The following is a 20,546-nucleotide window of genomic DNA, read 5'->3' as shown; positions in this document are numbered from 1 at the left end:
AGAAAGAAGTGTGCATCTTATAACATGTGGTGAGTATGTACCTTTTAAATTTTGAATAATACATACGTAATTACTTGCTTAAAACATACAAATTTGAAGTTTATTTTGTTTTGTTCATTTAAAAAAATTAAGGAAGTATAATTTTCCAATATTGATAGTATATATACAGTGTGCTGCTGGTGTCAGTTCATGGAAATACCTAACTGATTCACTGAAAGTTTTTGCAATAGTACATACATTGTGCATTTGGTAACTTTAGAGTGTGTTCCCACATTGTAGGATTTCCTGGATTATCCGTTTTTTACTCATGGTCCATTGGAAAACGGATAATCAGGGTTTCACTGTAAAACGTATATAAAGTTGTTTTTATTTTTATTTATTTAACTGCAAATCCTTGGTCTTTATAAATTCTTAGATTCTCTAGGTGCTTTTGTAAAGCCTATCTCAACATCAATTGATTTGCATTTGTTAATTAATTCTTATTTTTCAATGTGCTTCAGACCATAATCTGATATTTATGTAACTATATTTATCACACCCAATGTGTACGCAATACTTGAGCATAATAACGGAGTACAGTAAATATAAACAATGAAAAACATGCAATCTGAGGATCTGGCAGCTAGGAGCGAGCGAGCGCTACCTGATCGTGCCAGTTGGACAGCAGCGAGTCGTAGAGCTTGGCCATCCAGTCGGTGAGTCCCTCGTCCTGCTCGAGCTCCACGATGCCACGCCACTGCTTCACGAGCACGCCCTTCTGGCACTTGTGGTAGTACTTGAGCAGCTGCGGCAGGCGGTCCATGGCCGAGAATATCCGCACGAACATCCGCGACTCGTCTGCCCAAAAAAACCAGCACCGTGTCACGACACTGCACACCGGGCTGGAGCGGGTTCACGAGGTTAATCAAAGTCTTTTGGATGCCCTGCCCTTCGTTTATCCAGCAAAAGGTACAAATAATAGACACAAGATTTTATGGTTTGATTTTTGTAGATTAATCTAGTTTTTTAAATAGAGGATTTCAGTTTTTTTTATATTAAATTTATGAATGCTTTTTTTTTAATTATGAATATGGTGCAATATTAAACACATAATACAATAAAATATTTTCCAATGCTGATTTCACTTTAAAAAGTTTTCCTGAAAAAAAAAAAAAAAACATTTTTTTAAAAATAAACCCACACAATTAAAAAAGGCAAGAATTTGTATATTTTAAGTATACACAAAAATCTGTAATGTAAAAACCATGTGTGTATTCAACTGAATTAAAACAAAGGAATTAAGTATTAGAATTTGGATGATAAATAATTAAAATGTCAGCGATTTTGAGTATGGTTTCATTTGAATTCAGTTGTATTAACTTACATTTTGGTATCACATGGTATAGTAACTTGCTTTTCAATGTTATATTATTTCACTTTTATCGCAATTCACCATAAAATCTTGTCCCTACCAAATATTATAAATTAGGGGACTTTAACGACTCATATCAAAACATCCATGCGATAGACAGTGTGTCTGTACTAAACCATGGAGCTAATCGCAAACGCTCCCACTAAGGTGACTTGAATTGTCCAAGATTACTTGCAGTCCTTTCAAGTAACAAATAAATAAACTAATATATTTCAAACTCCTACAAAAAGAAATCAAGGAAAAAAACTTAAGATTTCCTCAGGTTATATGTCACCACGAAGGCCTAAACATAGACTTCCAAGTCATTGTCAATTCTGGTACTAGCATCTGGCTTGCTCACAACAACTACCAACATGCTCTCAAAGCCACAGCTAACTGGTTGTTATGAGGAGGGCAAGCTATATATAGCCTAGTAGCCAAAGAAGCGACACTACGGACTGTATCACGAGCACGCTAGCGACAGTTCCAATCCAGGGCAGTGCACCACAAAATTGTAAGACAATCGTGCACTCTTTACAAGAATGGGGTCTGCTGTTTTTGGTCATCCCCCTGCCACCATCACCCCGAGGTGCCGCATCAAGACACGTAGACGACCCGGTGCTCGAGAGCATCGGGTCGCTGGGTGCAGTCACTGAGCAAGATAGTTCTGCCCCGGGCATTGAACCCTGGATGGGGACGTAACTAGACTAGTTTCCACCCGAGACAAGAACTCATCTTGCCGCCCCAGCCCCCTTCCTTTCAAATCAAAAAAACCAAAAACCTTCCTTCCTGACAACACCTTATATCGCTACCCATTTTAATTCCACTACCATAAATATGTTTTATTCCATTTAGATGGTAAAAACATAGATTTATTTGCAGTCATTTCATTTTTAACACACTGTGAGTACGGTAGTATACAAAAAATACCTGTTTTTAACAATCTGACAATATACATGTACACCTATCCCTCACTTAGCACGACTAATTCATTCATAAAATTGCTCCTGTTATTCGAAATTGCGTATTCTGAAGCATTAGTTTCCATAAATAGCAAGGCTAATTTATTTAATGTGTTCCAAAATTTTGTAGGAAAATATACTTTACGTAATATAAATGCGTTGAATAACACTCAACTATAAATATGTCACACCATTTATCTTTATATGCCTCCCATTTGTGCCGACAACTAGTAGTTTTGGCACAATTTCAGATTTGAATTTTTTTTTCAACTTAAATAATGTCTCCAAGCATTCCTCTGCTGCATGAACTTAAACTTGTTCCTCCTTCTGTACACTCCCATCCAACCTTTGTCAGACTCGTCTCCCCTAATTTTCCCAGCAGCTACTATTCAATGACCCAGCAGGACGATCCCATTAATCCCGCCTTGGCGCATGGACGTCTCCTGTAATTCGTCCCTGATTCGTGACGAGAACTGCTAAGGCCTGCGAACTCTCAAGACCGGGCAGTTTCTAGACCTTGCCTGACACCAGCACTTCTTGGCATGATTGCGAATCATCTTCGCCAAAGTATAGTCACGCCTACAGGTCTTGTAGACTACCTTTCCCTCTGGCATCGCAGTTTTAAACTCCTCCCCTTCCAGGTTTTACTGGGAACACCGCCCCAAGGTTTTGATCGGCCGGTAACCCCAGCCAGGCGCCACCTCTCCCCAAGGCCACGGCCGTAGTACATGAAGTACATACTCATGCCACCTAGCTGTAATTTTGCGAATCTCTTCCCCTGAGAGTTTGAAAAACCCACGTAACACCTGCCCTCTGGCGTCTCCCGCAGTAACCAATACTGTAGTTTCTCTCTAAGCCACCAGAGCGCTGGCTCAGTCCTCTCCATAAGCCTCAATGCTGTTACCAGCGACCCGCGCAAGACGATCTTTACTCAGTTCAGCCACACCTCGGTGGGTCGCGCTGACATCGGGCAGTACCAACAACTTCGAGGTATCGAAGTCTACCTTTCCTCGACAAGCACCTCGGTAATGTTCGGAACCGAAGCCTCCCCACCTTTCTTTCATTAACATCGCTTATAATTACGAGTCTCGGCCGTCTCTAACTTACTGCACTGTGCGCCGCGTTTCAGGACTGACTGCATAGAATGGACATCATCGGGACGCCACGTCGTTCCTCTGAAGATGTGATCAGATTAGCCAAGGGATTTTTCCCAACATAGTAGCGTTTAGGCGTTAGTCAGTCCACGTAATTATAGCTAAAGTAGTAATGTATTAGTCATCGTAGATAATATATTTTCTTTGAGAATCATGGATTTTCTGCGTCGCGCTCGCCTGGTCAATCATCGGACAGACCCTGGAAGACATCACCCTGTTTGACAGGGACCGAGTAACAGGGTTCAAGTGCCACTAGTACTCGTGCCAGAGTACCAGTGCCAGGCACCGAACACCGGACCCGGGTACTTTGCCAAGGACCAGATCCGTCTACATGGGGCGGATCGCCCAGGGCCTCTGACGTCTCATCAGCTGCCCCCAAATCATCCCTCAATCTCCGAAACGCCAGCATTGCAATTTTTTTAATAACCTTTTTTGAACTAGCATCCAGCTACGACTTATTTTCTACTTGAAATCAAGAACTTTACTACGATTATTTAAAATGTTTAATTGAAACCAATTTTCTTAAATTTGTGTGAATTCTATAATAAGGGCCGGCTCATTCTTGTATTAATGTAATCTTAATCCCATGTATATGCTTTCTTTGAATTAAATCACATGTTGTATTTATATATTATGACAAATAAAAATAACCAAAAGCAAAATAAAAACAGAGAAACCAACGCCTGGACGAAATCATTGTTTTACCTTCTGGAACTAAAAGATCCACTCGTTCCTCTCAGTCATCACGTGAGAGTAACGAGGCGGAGCAGACATTGCACTTTGTATGATAAATACGACACCACGTAACGGGAGATACGTGGTTATGTATTTTATCGTCAGTCGGCTGGCTGACTTGCCCGCCCGGGCGTGACCTTCAACTCATGTCGCGTACCTTTCCAAACCATCCTTTACTGACAGTGAAACCGATATTACTGTCCGGAAAATTACATTTTAATTTTTAAAATTAATTAAAGTGCTTATTCACGTATCACAGCCTGGTTCACACCAATCCTGGCAGGCCAATGATGATTTTTTTCATTGCAACATTCATTTAACATTTTATACGTGAGTCATCAGTTCATTTCTGTTCCGGTATATAATGACAAATATATTCCCACTAGTACAACCAACAGCATCAGACTTACATAAACTTTTGGTAAGAGTCCTTAGTTCGTACGATTGTGCGCACAGCTGACTTGCTTAAAACTAAAGTGCGACCAACATAAGCGTTGCCTTCATGTCAATCTGCGTGCCGTAATACTTCTTGTTTTGTCTCAAATACAATGCATTATGAGTGATCAAGCACGTACAGTTACCGGCAGCTGAATGGGCAGATGTTGCTTTTGTTTGAGTGAATTCCCTGCCACTGGCTAGACTGTGTTCACGGCCCAGTTTGTGGCCAGGCGACAACGGTATGGCACGGCGGCATATGCACGGACGTAAAAACATTTGGTCCTTTACACTCCATAGGAGCAATTTAACTTGCCATGCTGATGTTTGTACAAAAGCCAATAGCACAGGCCGACCTGCGCGCGTATCTCTTCCCCCCTTGTTTGGCTACCTGTATCCCACGGCACTTCTGTTGTTTACAGAATTTGAAACAGACTTTGTAGTGTGCTCAACTTTTTTATTTTTTTTTTTTATTTTTTGCCTGCCGAGATTTTGTGCTAACTAAAATTTACAGGCGTGCTATTCAAGACTGGGGCAGTAAAATTCACATTGTGCTAAATGAATCCGTGCAATCTGAAGCCATGCTAAATGAATCCGCGCCATCTGAAGCCATGCTAAGTGAGGGATAGGAGTATATATCCTTCAAATTAAATAATTCAGTTAATCTGCCCACCAACATTATTTTGTGTTCTAACACTACAATATTCAAGTAAATATTTATAGCAAAAATTACTCTGCCAGTTTAGTCTGTATTTATTTGCAAGTTTTTATTACGTTTCTAGAACAATGCGTATCGTGTTGATAAAAGGAAGGCTGAGAGACCGGTGCACAGCGATGTCAATTTTTTAGACTTTTTTTCAGTACTGAGACGTTCTGGTGCATTCTGTATGTATTTCTTATGATGGTTAAATAGGCAGATGCTCAAACCCAAGGGAAAAGGTAAAATTATCACGTTTTTGCACCAGACAATCAGAAAGATGTATGTATGTGATTTTTCATATTTTATTTTTTTGCAAGAAAAGACTTGTACATGGGTAAAAGAAAAATTATATTTAACAAAAGTCAATAATTAAATTTTAAAAATAATATTAATACTCTATGTTATGTATATAAACAGTATGATCAACAAAACAATTTTCAAACTTCCAATTTTACTTGTTTAAGAAAATGCATTGCCAGTTCCCCCTTTCCCTTTTTCTTATTAAACTTCTTTATAATGGTTCCATGTGTATTCCTCTCTTTTTCATTTAAACTGTATTTTGAATCTGTTTTTCTCATCTCCTATTAAGTGTGAAATAAAAAAAGTTTCACTACATGTTAAAATTTGATTACAAAAAAATTCTAAATTTGTAAATATTGTGATATTTAATTTGAATTTTAAAAAAATTTAACAAAAGCACATGAAAACTTACATGTCTTATACAAAATAGGTCCAAAACAAAAAACTCACTCACTGATGCAGATTGCTACTCAGTCCTGTGTCTTCACGATGTCCCTAGCAACTTCTCGTCTAGGTACAAAAACTCATGGGACGAGGGTAAAGAAATTTGTATACTGTTGTGTCCTTGTGAAAGCTGTGTTGAGATTGGTTGGTGATGCCACCCTTGGGGTGGTAAGTACGTAGTTGCATGTAACCTCTTTAGTCGTCGTTCAAGTGCTGTGCCGGCAGGTCACGCCATTCAGTGGCTCGCAAAAAACTTTTCAAGAGAGCCTAGGGCAAATAATTTCATGTCTGGGTGCTAAGTTTTAAATTTTTTTTTTCTTCAAGGTTTGGACATTTTAATTATAAATCAGGCCCCAGAAGTGCGGCGCAGGTGGGTGGATCAGTTAGAATGCACTACAGCTCAAAATTAGACAAGATACTATAGAGGTATTTGAGAAGCCCTCAATAGAAATGAATTTTACGTTTATTATTTTACTTCTTACCTCTATGACTTTGTCTTAGTCCTGTTATGAATTATATTTACCAGTATTGTATCTCTATGGTCAGGTCAATTTGGTTTTACTCTTTAAGTATTTTCATGTTTTATCTAAGTAATAATTTTATGAAATGTCTTTGCAAACATTTGTTAAACGGCGACGAATAGGAAATGAGCTTACACCTTTTAATATTGTTTTTGGGTCATTACTGAGGAAAGAGTATATGTGATTGGACGCTCGACTGCGCATAGATTTTATTTAAAGAATTTAGTATTTCCAGTGTGATTTCGGAGAGTGTTCAATAGAGAAAGCTTTGACTGTTTGAAACAAATTGGAACTTGAGTTTCTGTTCTACTATCATGGGAGAAGGATTAGAGAGAAAGAGCTCCGTGATTTAGTCATAAATGAATGTAAGAATATCACGTAAAACATTGGTACGACGACTGAATAGCTAGAATCTACGTGAAATTGATGATTTTATAATAAATACCGGAACTACACAATGAAGAAGAGGTAGTTACCGATGTTCGAAGATCTACTAAAGAATCGACGACGACGATAAGTTTTGACTAACAGCATAAATAGAACTGGATCAACGACGAATTAAGAAGAAAAGAAGAAAAGGACTATCAATCTTCGAGATGGAAGGAGTTCGACAGCGGTAGACGGCATCGTAGACGGTGTACCGGAGGACATCATCCTTCTAGACGACTCCAGGTGACCGACGCCAGTCCTGCTGGAGTACCAGCAGCACGAGAGGAGGTGCATCGAGACGGAGACCCAACCAGCGACATCGGAGGAAAGTGAGATCTAACCAGCAACATCGGAGGAGAGACAGGGGTTCGGAGAGGTTTTCCACAGCCTCTTGGTATTGTAACGACGCGACGAGGTTTGTTTGCCCCATCCCCGAATTAACAAGAACAGCGAGAAGTTACCTGTCCTATTTTAATGGCAAGATATCTTAAACTATGATGTTTACGATCAAGACCTAATTTGAAACTCGCAAAACAACTTAATACTACTTAACTACGTAAAGACTTGTAGCTTGTACGTACTGGACCTGGTTAACTGACATTGATCAGTAATATGTACGATATCAAAGTTAAAATCTGTTAAAGTCATTAATTGTCTTGAATGTTTAAAGAATAGCCCCAGGTCCAGAAGTCTTGAGAAGTCTTGAGACAGTTTGATCTACCGAAAGAGACTGAGCTAGTAAAAACAAAGAAAAGACTAATTTGCCAGTTAAAATGTGTTTCAATAATATTTAAAATATTGACTGATAACCAAAATATTATTCAGTGATACAATTACGTAAAACGTAATTAGTTCTGAAAGACATTTAAGTATAACGGATATTGAAATTTTGTTTAATGAAAAACCTATTTAAACATGAATAATTGTCTCAAAGGTATTTGTATGTTGCTTGCTAATCATTGACTCTGTCACTTTTCATGTTACAGTTGGATATGTTGCAAAAGAGTATTGTCACCCATACAACCATGATTTTGACCCTAGTAAAAAGTTAAATTTTCATTATATTTTATTTTTCCGATTGATAACCATACTTACATATCATGTGTATGTTAAACCAGATAGACAGAAATATTTAGCTTGGATTGTCTTGAAAGAATAATTAGTTTTTATTACACTGAGATCAGCAGTCATAGAGAAGTTAATGCTTTTAAACACACTACTTATATTTGTTGATTTTAAGGTCAGAATACTTACACCAAAGAGAAGGAGACATACTGCTAAGGAATTATACGACATTTTATTGTTTGGTATTCACACTGAGTCAAACGACACCAGTACATACAACTTGAGAATAATTTATTTTCACTATCAACATAACAAGACATATTTTAGTTAATATTCTGTAGAGGTTAGTAGTTGTGCTACATACACAATCACAGCACTAGTACTTTATAGAGTTTTCACGGCGCCCAACTAGACCACATTTTACATTATAGATATTGGCATTTTAGGAAATATACTCCATAGAGTAATTCTGAAAACACTTCAGAATTTTGGCGCACAACGTGTAAGCCAACGTTAGGGACTATTTTATGATTTTTTTTTGAACAACTCAAGACACTTTGAAAAATACAGACAGTAATTTTATTTTGTCAAGATGACAGACACAGGTAGGAAGTCATATTTTTTGAGAGGTAGCAATGACACTTCTGACTCTAGTCCTGAACGAGAACCTAGAGAAGTAGTACCAGAACAGCACATCGAGACTACTGGTATGGAGTCACAGCAGGAAATGGAGTTGGGTCATTCGCCGCCGACACCAACTGTTACCCTAGATGCACTGTTCCAGTTCATGAATAAGGAGAAATTAGAACGGGAGCGTAAAGAACAGGAGGAGAAACTAGAACGGGAACGGGAGAAACAAGAACGGGAGCGTAAAGAACAGGAGGAGAAACTAGAACGGGAACGGGAGAAACAAGAACGGGAGCGTAAAGAACAGGAGGAGAAACTAGAACGGGAACGGGAGAAACAAGAACGTGAGCGTATAGAACAGGAGGAGAAGTTAGAAAGGGAACAAAAGGAGCGAGAAAACGCCGAAAGACTAGACAATTTAGTGCAAGTCTTAAATAACACTTTAGGCAGGATTGCAGATGAAACAGCAGAAATCAGGCATGACTTAACTGAAACACAGCACGAGATGCAACAGAAGTTTTCCAGTGTACACACTCGTATTGAAGGTGTAGAAATATTCAGTAAACGCACTGACGATAAAGTAGTACACTTAAGCGAGCGTCTAACAGGAAGGTTAGATATGGTAGAGGCGAAAATAGGGGAAATAGAAAGAGAATCCAGACACATCGCAACATTCTCGCCCCAACTAACGACTCACCACACTAGCGAATGTAATACCGACAAGGAAGACACGCCGGTAAACAAATCGATAACGATAGAAGCCGAGCGAAATCCCGCGAATATTAGTACTGCAATTATGTCAGCAGATCCGGTACTTACACTACACCACCCTTCTAAGAAATGGTTGGATGACGTTCCAACATATTCAGGGAAAAGTAATGAAAACCCTCGAAGATTCTTAAATCAGTTTGGAGAATATTGCCACACATTTAAGTTAACAGACGCAGAAAAATTGAAATGCGTTAGCCACTGCTTGAAAAACACGGCATATTATTGGTGGGAGTTGGCGAAAGATTCGGTACACGCATACGAATCGTTTCAGAAAGCTTTCATATCCCAATTTTGGAATACTCGTATCCAAAGCAATTTGCGAATACAGTTGCATTCTGAAAAATTCGAAAATCGTAAATTTCAAAATTTAGAGGCGCATATCAGCGATATGTACGAGAGAACTCGTTATCTTGATTGCCGTATGGAAGACGAAGAGTTTATTGCCATGATAATTTCGCAATTACCACTCAATTATCAATTACAACTTAGTGGACGGCAATACAGTAATATTGTAGATTTCAAGGAACAACTGTTAACGTATGAACGACTCGTTAAGCTCGATAAAACGGTAACGCACAAAGAAACTAACGAGCGCAAGAACACGAACCAACAGACACCGTTATACAATAACTGGCGTAACCGAAATGAAGGGCAGAACAGCGGACACAAACAACCTCAAATTCACACACTGAACGTTGAAAACTGCGGAAGTAATTGGTATCACAATGGATATCGAGGTCAGCGATATGGTAACGGATTTTATAAACCACAGTACTATCGTCGTAGAAACGAGAAGCGACAAGACAGACGCGAAAATGAATCACAGTGGAAGAATAAACGTCAGGAGGGGACAGTTAATTTCAGAGAGAATTCAGGCGAAAATCGAACAATGAAAGAACGATCGGCAGATTACAATAATCATTCTGGAGGTCAGTACAGAATAAATGCACAAACGTTTGTACCGTCTGCAAAAGGGAACAGCTTTAGCACCACCATTCTCGACGCGCGACAAGGAGAAAGAAATTCATATTCTATAGCGCCAAGTCACGAGCAAAGCAACACGGAATGGCCGCGCATGCAATCTAGCAGAAACCCAGACACAAACCAAGGAGGTAGTAACACATTTTTGATTTCACCGAATGCAAATAATGGATTTGCTAATTTGTCACAAGAGCAAATTAGAGGATTTAAGGACAGTGCGGTAAACTAATTAGGGATGGCGAAAACCAGCTCCGCACGTCAGTCCCTAATTGTAAGTTAGACGGGGCTAGTATAAAATTGGATCCCGACGCAAATGACAAGAATAATTGTCGAAGCATACACACCATTATGTTCAAAGAAAACGAGCGTGAATTTTTACTCAGCGAGCCCACAGAAACCGAAGTTCAAGCGAAACAAGCACTATGTCCGGAGATATCGTTAACTTTAAACGGAGTTAAAGTGCCTGTACTATTAGACAGCGGCGCAGAGATATCCTGCATCAGCGAAGACTGCGTAGCCATGATAGAGAGCACCGGAATATCATTACCGAGAATGCCAGTACCGAGTTTAAAGATTCTAGGAGTTACATCAAGGGCTAGTCCCATCATTAATCGTCAGACCTTATTGGAAGTAGAAGGGTTAGGTAGCACCAAGTACATTAATGTATTAATCGTAAAAGGATTGGCCAAACCAGTAATTTTCGGGGTAGACTTTCTAACTAGCCATAAAATAATTTTGAATTTTGCAAGTTGGATGGTAACTGCTATGGATGACACAGAAAATACGAAAACTACTGAAAATTGGGAAGTTTCGGAAAAATGCATTTTGAATAATACTGTACACAGTTCTACCAGTGTTACTCCATATGAAGCGTTAACAGGAAAAAGATCATTGATAATACCGTCATCGTTACTACCGAGACATCACGATGAAGCTCTGGCCGCAGAAGATAAAGAATTAGTCGAGATACAGAAGGAAACTGAAGAGTTGGTCGCAGCCAAGTTGACATCCACGGCGGATCTTCGGAGAAAATACCAGAAAGATTCCAGCAAGATGAGTTTTAATTGTGGAGATTTAGTACTCAAGAGAACGAATCCAGTAAGCCAATTTTGGAAGTACGTTACTAAGAAGCTATTTCTACTCTTCGATGGACCATATATGATCACGAAGATTATTAGAAGTAACTGTTACGAACTGTCTGACATTAAAACGAAACAAGTAATAGGACACTATAATATAACGCAGTTGAGGAAATATTACACTCCTGTAGAATAGTATACACTGTTACACATATGTCCGTTTGAAGACATATATCGGTGACAATACTCTATGTTTGCAAGTAAGTATGTAAATAAGGTCAATAATATGAAATGTAAATTTTCTGCAAATAATTAGAATATAGATGAGATGTTTGTATGATGAGAAATGGTCCTAAGACCTATATCAGAGTATAGTTCGTTAGTCACATTTCTGAAGGGGACTATTCTATAGAGGTATTTGAGAAGCCCTCAATAGAAATGAATTTTACGTTTATTATTTTACTTCTTACCTCTATGACTTTGTCTTAGTCCTGTTATGAATTATATTTACCAGTATTGTATCTCTATGGTCAGGTCAATTTGGTTTTACTCTTTAAGTATTTTCATGTTTTATCTAAGTAATAATTTTATGAAATGTCTTTGCAAACATTTGTTAAACGGCGACGAATAGGAAATGAGCTTACACCTTTTAATATTGTTTTTGGGTCATTACTGAGGAAAGAGTATATGTGATTGGACGCTCGACTGCGCATAGATTTTATTTAAAGAATTTAGTATTTCCAGTGTGATTTCGGAGAGTGTTCAATAGAGAAAGCTTTGACTGTTTGAAACAAATTGGAACTTGAGTTTCTGTTCTACTATCATGGGAGAAGGATTAGAGAGAAAGAGCTCCGTGATTTAGTCATAAATGAATGTAAGAATATCACGTAAAACATTGGTACGACGACTGAATAGCTAGAATCTACGTGAAATTGATGATTTTATAATAAATACCGGAACTACACAATGAAGAAGAGGTAGTTACCGATGTTCGAAGATCTACTAAAGAATCGACGACGACGATAAGTTTTGACTAACAGCATAAATAGAACTGGATCAACGACGAATTAAGAAGAAAAGAAGAAAAGGACTATCAATCTTCGAGATGGAAGGAGTTCGACAGCGGTAGACGGCATCGTAGACGGTGTACCGGAGGACATCATCCTTCTAGACGACTCCAGGTGACCGACGCCAGTCCTGCTGGAGTACCAGCAGCACGAGAGGAGGTGCATCGAGACGGAGACCCAACCAGCGACATCGGAGGAAAGTGAGATCTAACCAGCAACATCGGAGGAGAGACAGGGGTTCGGAGAGGTTTTCCACAGCCTCTTGGTATTGTAACGACGCGACGAGGTTTGTTTGCCCCATCCCCGAATTAACAAGAACAGCGAGAAGTTACCTGTCCTATTTTAATGGCAAGATATCTTAAACTATGATGTTTACGATCAAGACCTAATTTGAAACTCGCAAAACAACTTAATACTACTTAACTACGTAAAGACTTGTAGCTTGTACGTACTGGACCTGGTTAACTGACATTGATCAGTAATATGTACGATATCAAAGTTAAAATCTGTTAAAGTCATTAATTGTCTTGAATGTTTAAAGAATAGCCCCAGGTCCAGAAGTCTTGAGAAGTCTTGAGACAGTTTGATCTACCGAAAGAGACTGAGCTAGTAAAAACAAAGAAAAGACTAATTTGCCAGTTAAAATGTGTTTCAATAATATTTAAAATATTGACTGATAACCAAAATATTATTCAGTGATACAATTACGTAAAACGTAATTAGTTCTGAAAGACATTTAAGTATAACGGATATTGAAATTTTGTTTAATGAAAAACCTATTTAAACATGAATAATTGTCTCAAAGGTATTTGTATGTTGCTTGCTAATCATTGACTCTGTCACTTTTCATGTTACAGTTGGATATGTTGCAAAAGAGTATTGTCACCCATACAACCATGATTTTGACCCTAGTAAAAAGTTAAATTTTCATTATATTTTATTTTTCCGATTGATAACCATACTTACATATCATGTGTATGTTAAACCAGATAGACAGAAATATTTAGCTTGGATTGTCTTGAAAGAATAATTAGTTTTTATTACACTGAGATCAGCAGTCATAGAGAAGTTAATGCTTTTAAACACACTACTTATATTTGTTGATTTTAAGGTCAGAATACTTACACCAAAGAGAAGGAGACATACTGCTAAGGAATTATACGACATTTTATTGTTTGGTATTCACACTGAGTCAAACGACACCAGTACATACAACTTGAGAATAATTTATTTTCACTATCAACATAACAAGACATATTTTAGTTAATATTCTGTAGAGGTTAGTAGTTGTGCTACATACACAATCACAGCACTAGTACTTTATAGAGTTTTCACGGCGCCCAACTAGACCACATTTTACATTATAGATATTGGCATTTTAGGAAATATACTCCATAGAGTAATTCTGAAAACACTTCAATACTGTGAACTAGTTAATCAAACAATTACCAAATGCAGGATACGTATAGACTTGCACCCTTTTATTTCATATTCAAGCATCTTGGTTCCTTGATTTTTCTATTCCCTTCACTCCCATGTTCATCCTCTGGCTGCTACGTTAGCCTATCACAATTATATTTTCTAATTAAAACATCTATAATTTTAAATTAACACACTATTTAGACATTTCATTCCATTAAGAAATAATCTACAACTTTTAAATTAACATAAGATAAAATTATTCATTCCATTAATTAATATAGTTAAACAATTATTAATGTAGTGAAATAAATATAAAATTTTAAATATTTTATTAATCCTGTATGCATTAACTGATAAATTTCAAAAAATGAAAAGAAAAAAAAAAGAAAAAAACAATCTCATAAATGCCCAAGTTTTCAATGAAACCTGCTTTGTTACACCTCATGACCATGACTGCAGTCTAAACTTTTTATTATTATGAAACCTTTTTTTTTTTCCAGTATGTGTAAGATAAGTGTGCCTTTTGTTTGCTGTTTAACCCAAAATACTAAAATACTTATACTTTTTATGTAATTAGATTAACTATAAAAAAAGTGCAGAATTACAGCAGTTGCAAATCCTGCAGTTCTTCCAAAATCCATGTAAGCAGTCTCAGTACTTACATATTACAGCTCAGTGAAATTTTCTTAATCATTCTGGTACACAGTTAATGGTTAGAAAAAAAAAAGGTTTTTATAGTGGTTTGTCAGTCCTGAACACTAAGGGAAAATTCTCCACAAATGTAATATGCTTGACCCAGCCAAGAAGGGACTATAGGACTCTTGGCCCATCAGTACTGTGTCCCAAAGGTGTTGAATACTAGTTGACTCGACACTACTGTTTGCAGTGATGTGTCAACACACTTTCTCTCAAATACAAATACTATCAAATACGATTCTTAAAAGAATGCCTTGAATCTGAATCTAGATCTTAACAAAGGGCCGGAATAAAATAAATTATTACATGCAAAGTTGACCCGATCAAACATAACTCAACTCTGTAATAATTCATAACACTTGAATCGGCAGATACGAGAGACATTTTTTAAATTTTGAGGTGTCTTTCGCACTCGACATTTAATATGAGCTGTTGATTAAATAAAAGAGTTCTCCACTGTGTTTTGATTTATCCTTTGGCAGAACTAGCAAACTACATACCAAATACAGTTCCAGTTATTACACAAGCTTCGTCACTCGATCAAAACCGATGGTGAAATTCCACAATTAACTCGTAAATGTGGTACACTAAATTTCTTGACCTATGTCTCATGCATGATGATCTTTACCTCTGGCTTATGCCAATGTATTGTGTTCAATTTCTAATTGAAAAATAACCACAAAAATTCAAAAAATAGATTCGAACAAATGACTCTACTCTGACCAGTAGGCGTTAAAATATCCATCTCACAATCCAGTCAAGTTACTAATGACACAACCAGACGGTACGGGGATTGAGTAGTCCAACTACTAGTTGGACAACATGATGACCTATGCTTAACAAAGGGTGAGGCAGTCACATAGTCCAACTGACCAATCACCCCTTTACAGGGTCAACTTGACAAGGCTAGCAATGTTTCATGAGTCTCTGGACAGAAAATTTAACAAAAATGAATGATTCTTCTTGATTCGCTGTGAAAATAAACTGCAGCTAAATTTTCACTCTTAACAATGCCACAGTGCACATACGGTACTTTCAAATATTTCTGAGTGACAAAATTCCAAGAATCGTAAGCGATTATTAATACTGACACACAAAGAACAAGAGAAGATAAAAATGCAAAAAAAAGTAAATTAAACATTATCTTTACCTATCCAACATACAAAATGGATAATTATTTTTGAGTATGACTTTTTAGGATAAATAAACAAAATACCTCCAATGACTAGGTATGCTTAATATTAGATGAAACCTGATTACAAAAAAAAATTTGAATACTTTAGTAGCAGCTTAACATACATTCCCAGCTAAATGAGGTGGTTATCATTAGGGTGGTTATGAAACATTACAAAATATAAGAGAGAAAATACAAAAAATTAAGTTTTGAAAGAAAAAAAATTCAGCCAATAAATATTTTTAATTTTTTTTTTAAATAAAAAATTTTATTTAATTATTTTCAGTTTAAGGACATCAACTATTTCATTTTGTGTCACAAATGTTGCCAGCAGCTGGCAGAAAATACAAACTCTTTTTTGACAGCTTCTGTAGGAATAAAATAATGTAGCCATTGTCAAATAAAAAGGTGTTAGTGTATGAATTTCTGAATTTTCCTGCCTCACATATTTTTCTTAGAATCTTCTTCCTCCAATATCAAATTTTCTGAATACTATTTGATGATGAATACTACTTGAATATTATTTGATGGTGCCGGAGGATCTGATTGGCCCAGGAAGAACAATGCCACGTACCGACAGAGCCAGTGGTGAAGGCTTGCACCAGGAGTGGGCTGGCCATGGCTTCCAGCCGGTTCTTCAGGCCCTCCAGCTGCAGCTTGCGGTCCTCGTAGTCCGGGACGCTGGCGAGGATCTGCAGCGACTGCTGCATGCTCGTCAGCTTGCGGGCGATGCTCTCTATGTCCCCCGACTCAAACACCTGGCGGCAGCAAGCAACACATATCCTTGGATCACTGACGCTCCGTGCAGGGGTTGATCCTTCTACCTATACTCACCCCACGGTTGCTACAAGCTTTGAATTAAAAAACTCCCAGACTTTTCCATTTTACAAAAAGTCATTCAGTGGTATGGTACTCTAATCCAGACTTTCCTGACCTTCCAGAAACTAATAATTCCACAGCCCATTTGGTGTTGCTTTCTTGGGGAAAAAGAGGTTGTAAATTCCATTAAAATGTTACATTAACAAAATTAGTGTGTGAAAACCATGTTTCCAATTTTTCTTTTTTCTGTTCTAGCCACAATGTCCGATAATTACCCTATTTTGCTTTATTACAAAAAAAGTGCAGATTTCACATTTTATCATGCAAAAACCAGAATTTTCATTTTTCGCATATATTTCGCAAAATTGAAAAATCCCAATCCCAATGAATAAAGCTATTCGAAATCAACTTCCAAGTTTCATGCAGCACTTTGTAAGTGAGGATAACTTATAAAGTGCTGCATGAAACTTCCAACCAGCAAGGGCATCAGGACCAGAAAACAGTTCATAGGCAGCCAAGTCTCTTCCTCCATTCTTGTCATGAAAACAATGACTTGTCCACTCAGAGACAAGTACGTCTGGCTCACCTCCTCCAGGTCTGCCGCGAGCACCGTCCAGTTGTCCGCCTCATGGAGGGCTTGTTTCGCAGACTGCAACTCTGTCTTGATCTGATCAATGTGCTCCAGCGTCGCGATGGACTGGCCTGTGTCTTGCTCCACCTGGTGGCCAATCACAACACACGCATGACCACAGGGTTGTTCCAAATAAGCTGTTACATTCCAGGTTGACCTGGCAATACAACCCAAAACAATAACAAAGTTGTAGATATGTAAAGATAGTATTTTTTTTTTAAGTTTGATAAAGTTTTTATTTAGAACAAAAAAAAAGTTTTTAAACTTCTTTTATTTATAACGTTAAAAAAAATTGAACTCGCATACCATACCATACACAAATCAGTCCTCTGGTCAAAGTTTATAAACCGGAAAAGTTTTTATACTGGTCGCATTACAAAACATACCAACACAGATCCAATTGTTCTTCAGAGCTTCCTGTCGCTCGATATTAAAAAAATAACATACAAGTCCCTGGGTTAAATTCACTTAACCAGGCACACATTTTCCCACGGAAACTTTCCCGGGTGGGTGACGACGGTCACCCTGGGCTGATGCCGACGCCTGTAGTCAAATTTCCAGTAAATAAATCCAAACTTTATAAAAAAAAGTTACTCTTCTGCCTGGCCCCGACCAACAGGCATGAAATGATCTATTCGGAAATATATTTCATGTTTATAGTGAGCTACTACGGCCGCACGTTGCTACAATCGAGCTACAACCGACTCACCACACAGTTACCTCACTTTTCAAAGCCAAAACAAAGGGAGGCAACACTGTGGACTAACTGACCAATCACAATACAGAATTCAATACCTGACAATATAGGGAAGGTACTGAAAAAAAATGTTTCTCTCTAAAAGTCTTAAGAGACACATCACATCACATCAAGATTCGCTCTGATTGGCTAGCGAGACTGCGCCCAGCGAAAGTTCCATTTTACTGCTGCGCAGTCATGCGTCCACATGCTGGGTTTTTCCAACAACGCACTAACTTGATGCGTGAAAAATAACCTGCAGGCGACAGTTTGTCGCACCCGGTTCTTCCTTTCTTTGAAAACCTTCTAGAATATTCTCGAATGTTACAGTCTTACTACCCAGACGATACTTTAATATTTAAGATTTAACAAAACGTAATTAATACACATTTTAATTTTAAGTAATTCAGTAACAAAATAACAATAAAACACACTACATTCAGCTCTGAAGTGCCTATGCATAATAAAAGAAACATTAATAAAAATTATTATAAAATTATCAAAAAACCTTAACATAAAACATTCTTAGTCAAGTATTATTGGTAGTAAGGGGCGAATTCTGCAATTTTACAAAGCTTAGGACCTCCCATCAGTTCTCACAGGTGACATCATCTCTCCCGTGGCTTAAAAATTCTGTGAGCGTGCACGAGGATATGCAGTACCCAATTTTCATGGCCAACATTTTCCGCAGCTACAAACACGAAAAATGCCACTGACTAATCAGCAACACGGATTTTCGCCAAAAAATGAAACGGCGAGACAACTTATTTTTCATTCAATAGATAAAGGGGCTGGCATATGTGTCCTGGCAATAGGACCACTCATTACCAAAACGCCGATAAATAGCACAAGGGTAGAATCTTTGAGTTCATGCTAGGATTGAAATATAAAATCACATTTAACATGCATAAAAACACTGAAATAAAAACTTACATTATTTTATAAAATTATTTACTAAAAATTTAACAAAAGTTATTTTGCGGATTCAAATTAAAGGATACTACTCCGTTAATGGGCTGAGCTACACAGGGACCACATACACAACGAGGTCAGGAACCAGATACAAAGTGAGGAAGTGTTCCTGACCTTTGCTATCTCACTCTTCACCAGCTGCATCTTCTCGCGCAGCAACATGGCTTCCTGCTGGAGCACCTCTGTGTCTCTCATGATGCGTGGCAGGCTCTGCAGCACCTGTGCGTGGGCAGAGCACCATCATCACTACCCCAGCACCTTGCACAACCACAACCCGCAAACATACTGCATGTTATTTACAGTTTTGAATTAACCATATTTATCTAGTATTTGTCGTACATGTCTTTAGTATTGGAATATTATGATTAAATTCCTAAAATTTTTGTCTTCCTAAAACCTGGAAAAACTTAAGAATACAGAATTTTGTAAATATGTAAATTTTTAATAGTTTTATGTATGACATCCTAAAACTAAAAAGTTTTATGTCAAGATTTTGTATAAGAGTTTAATTCAAAACTGTAAACCATTGGCAAACATGATCTCAGTTCATACTAGTATTGAAATAAAAATTGGTCTTTTAACATTATTGAAGCAGAGATAACTAACATAACCAATTAATTTATGATAACAGGGATCCAATCTCTTACGCTAAAAAATATCCCTAAGTTTTCCCAGGTTTCCCTGTCCTACAAAACATTTTATCCCTGTCTCATCTAGCAATCTTGCAAGATAACATAAATACATTACAAATACTTATCGAAACACATTTCAACCACACATAACATGTATTATTGTAAGTATTATTTGGTTGTTTTAGCAACACTAGTTTTATTTAATTATGTTTAGAACTTTATTTATTTATTTAATTTTTTAAAACTATATTTTATACTCATGGCAAATTTTGTTCAGAATATTTAAGGTTGGCAATCTTTTGGAAAAGACTCTGGAATGGACTAGAAGCTCTGACGTCAACGACGATTTATTAAAGTTTTTGTCATTATTTTAAATTTTTTATTTAAGTTTTAAATTGTCATGTTTCTGTTTTTATTATTAGTGGGAGCGTAGACACTTTAAAGTAATTCTATTTATAAATTTACATGTATGACCATGAACAAGGTTTGACAGCAGGCAGTCTAGGCAAGGTCACAGCCGTGCACGCCAGCTGTTTAACGCATACTGGAACAATACCTCAAAGTGTACTTCGAAGAGGTTCCAGTGAGTCTGTGACTTACGTCCTTTAAACCTGAATGAGAAAAACACGTAATAATGTTTACTACAGTGGCGTTGAAGTGTGTTGGTGATTGTGCAACAAAGTTTTCACGTTGTGAGCAATGCGAATTTTGGCCGCTGGAATAGTGAAACTGCCATGCTTTGTGACGGTTGGCAAGTGGTTCGGCGAAAGCTACGTGAACGGTTTTGGGCGTGCTTACGCCTTT

At 37.5% G+C, this 20,546-nt stretch overlaps 1 protein-coding gene across 2 annotated transcripts in view; it reads right to left on the bottom strand.

Moving 5' to 3' along the window:
• Positions 1-20,546, bottom strand: part of LOC134530912 (conserved oligomeric Golgi complex subunit 7) — a 75,220-nt gene that overhangs the window by 47,419 nt on the left and 7,255 nt on the right. For both annotated transcript variants that reach the window (XM_063366222.1, XM_063366223.1), the window contains exons 4-7: positions 19,225-19,329; positions 17,358-17,489; positions 16,527-16,710; positions 644-837 (exon numbers count right to left, since the gene is read on the bottom strand). In XM_063366222.1, the coding sequence (XP_063222292.1) occupies positions 644-837; positions 16,527-16,710; positions 17,358-17,489; positions 19,225-19,329 (615 nt within the window). The remainder of the gene's footprint in view (positions 1-643; positions 838-16,526; positions 16,711-17,357; positions 17,490-19,224; positions 19,330-20,546) is intronic.

This window comes from Bacillus rossius, chromosome 3, assembly GCF_032445375.1.
Source record: "Bacillus rossius redtenbacheri isolate Brsri chromosome 3, Brsri_v3, whole genome shotgun sequence".
Classification (NCBI taxonomy): domain Eukaryota; kingdom Metazoa; phylum Arthropoda; class Insecta; order Phasmatodea; family Bacillidae; genus Bacillus; species Bacillus rossius.
Note: the sequence above shows the minus strand (reverse complement) of the source record. Positions and strands in the feature narration are given on the sequence as shown.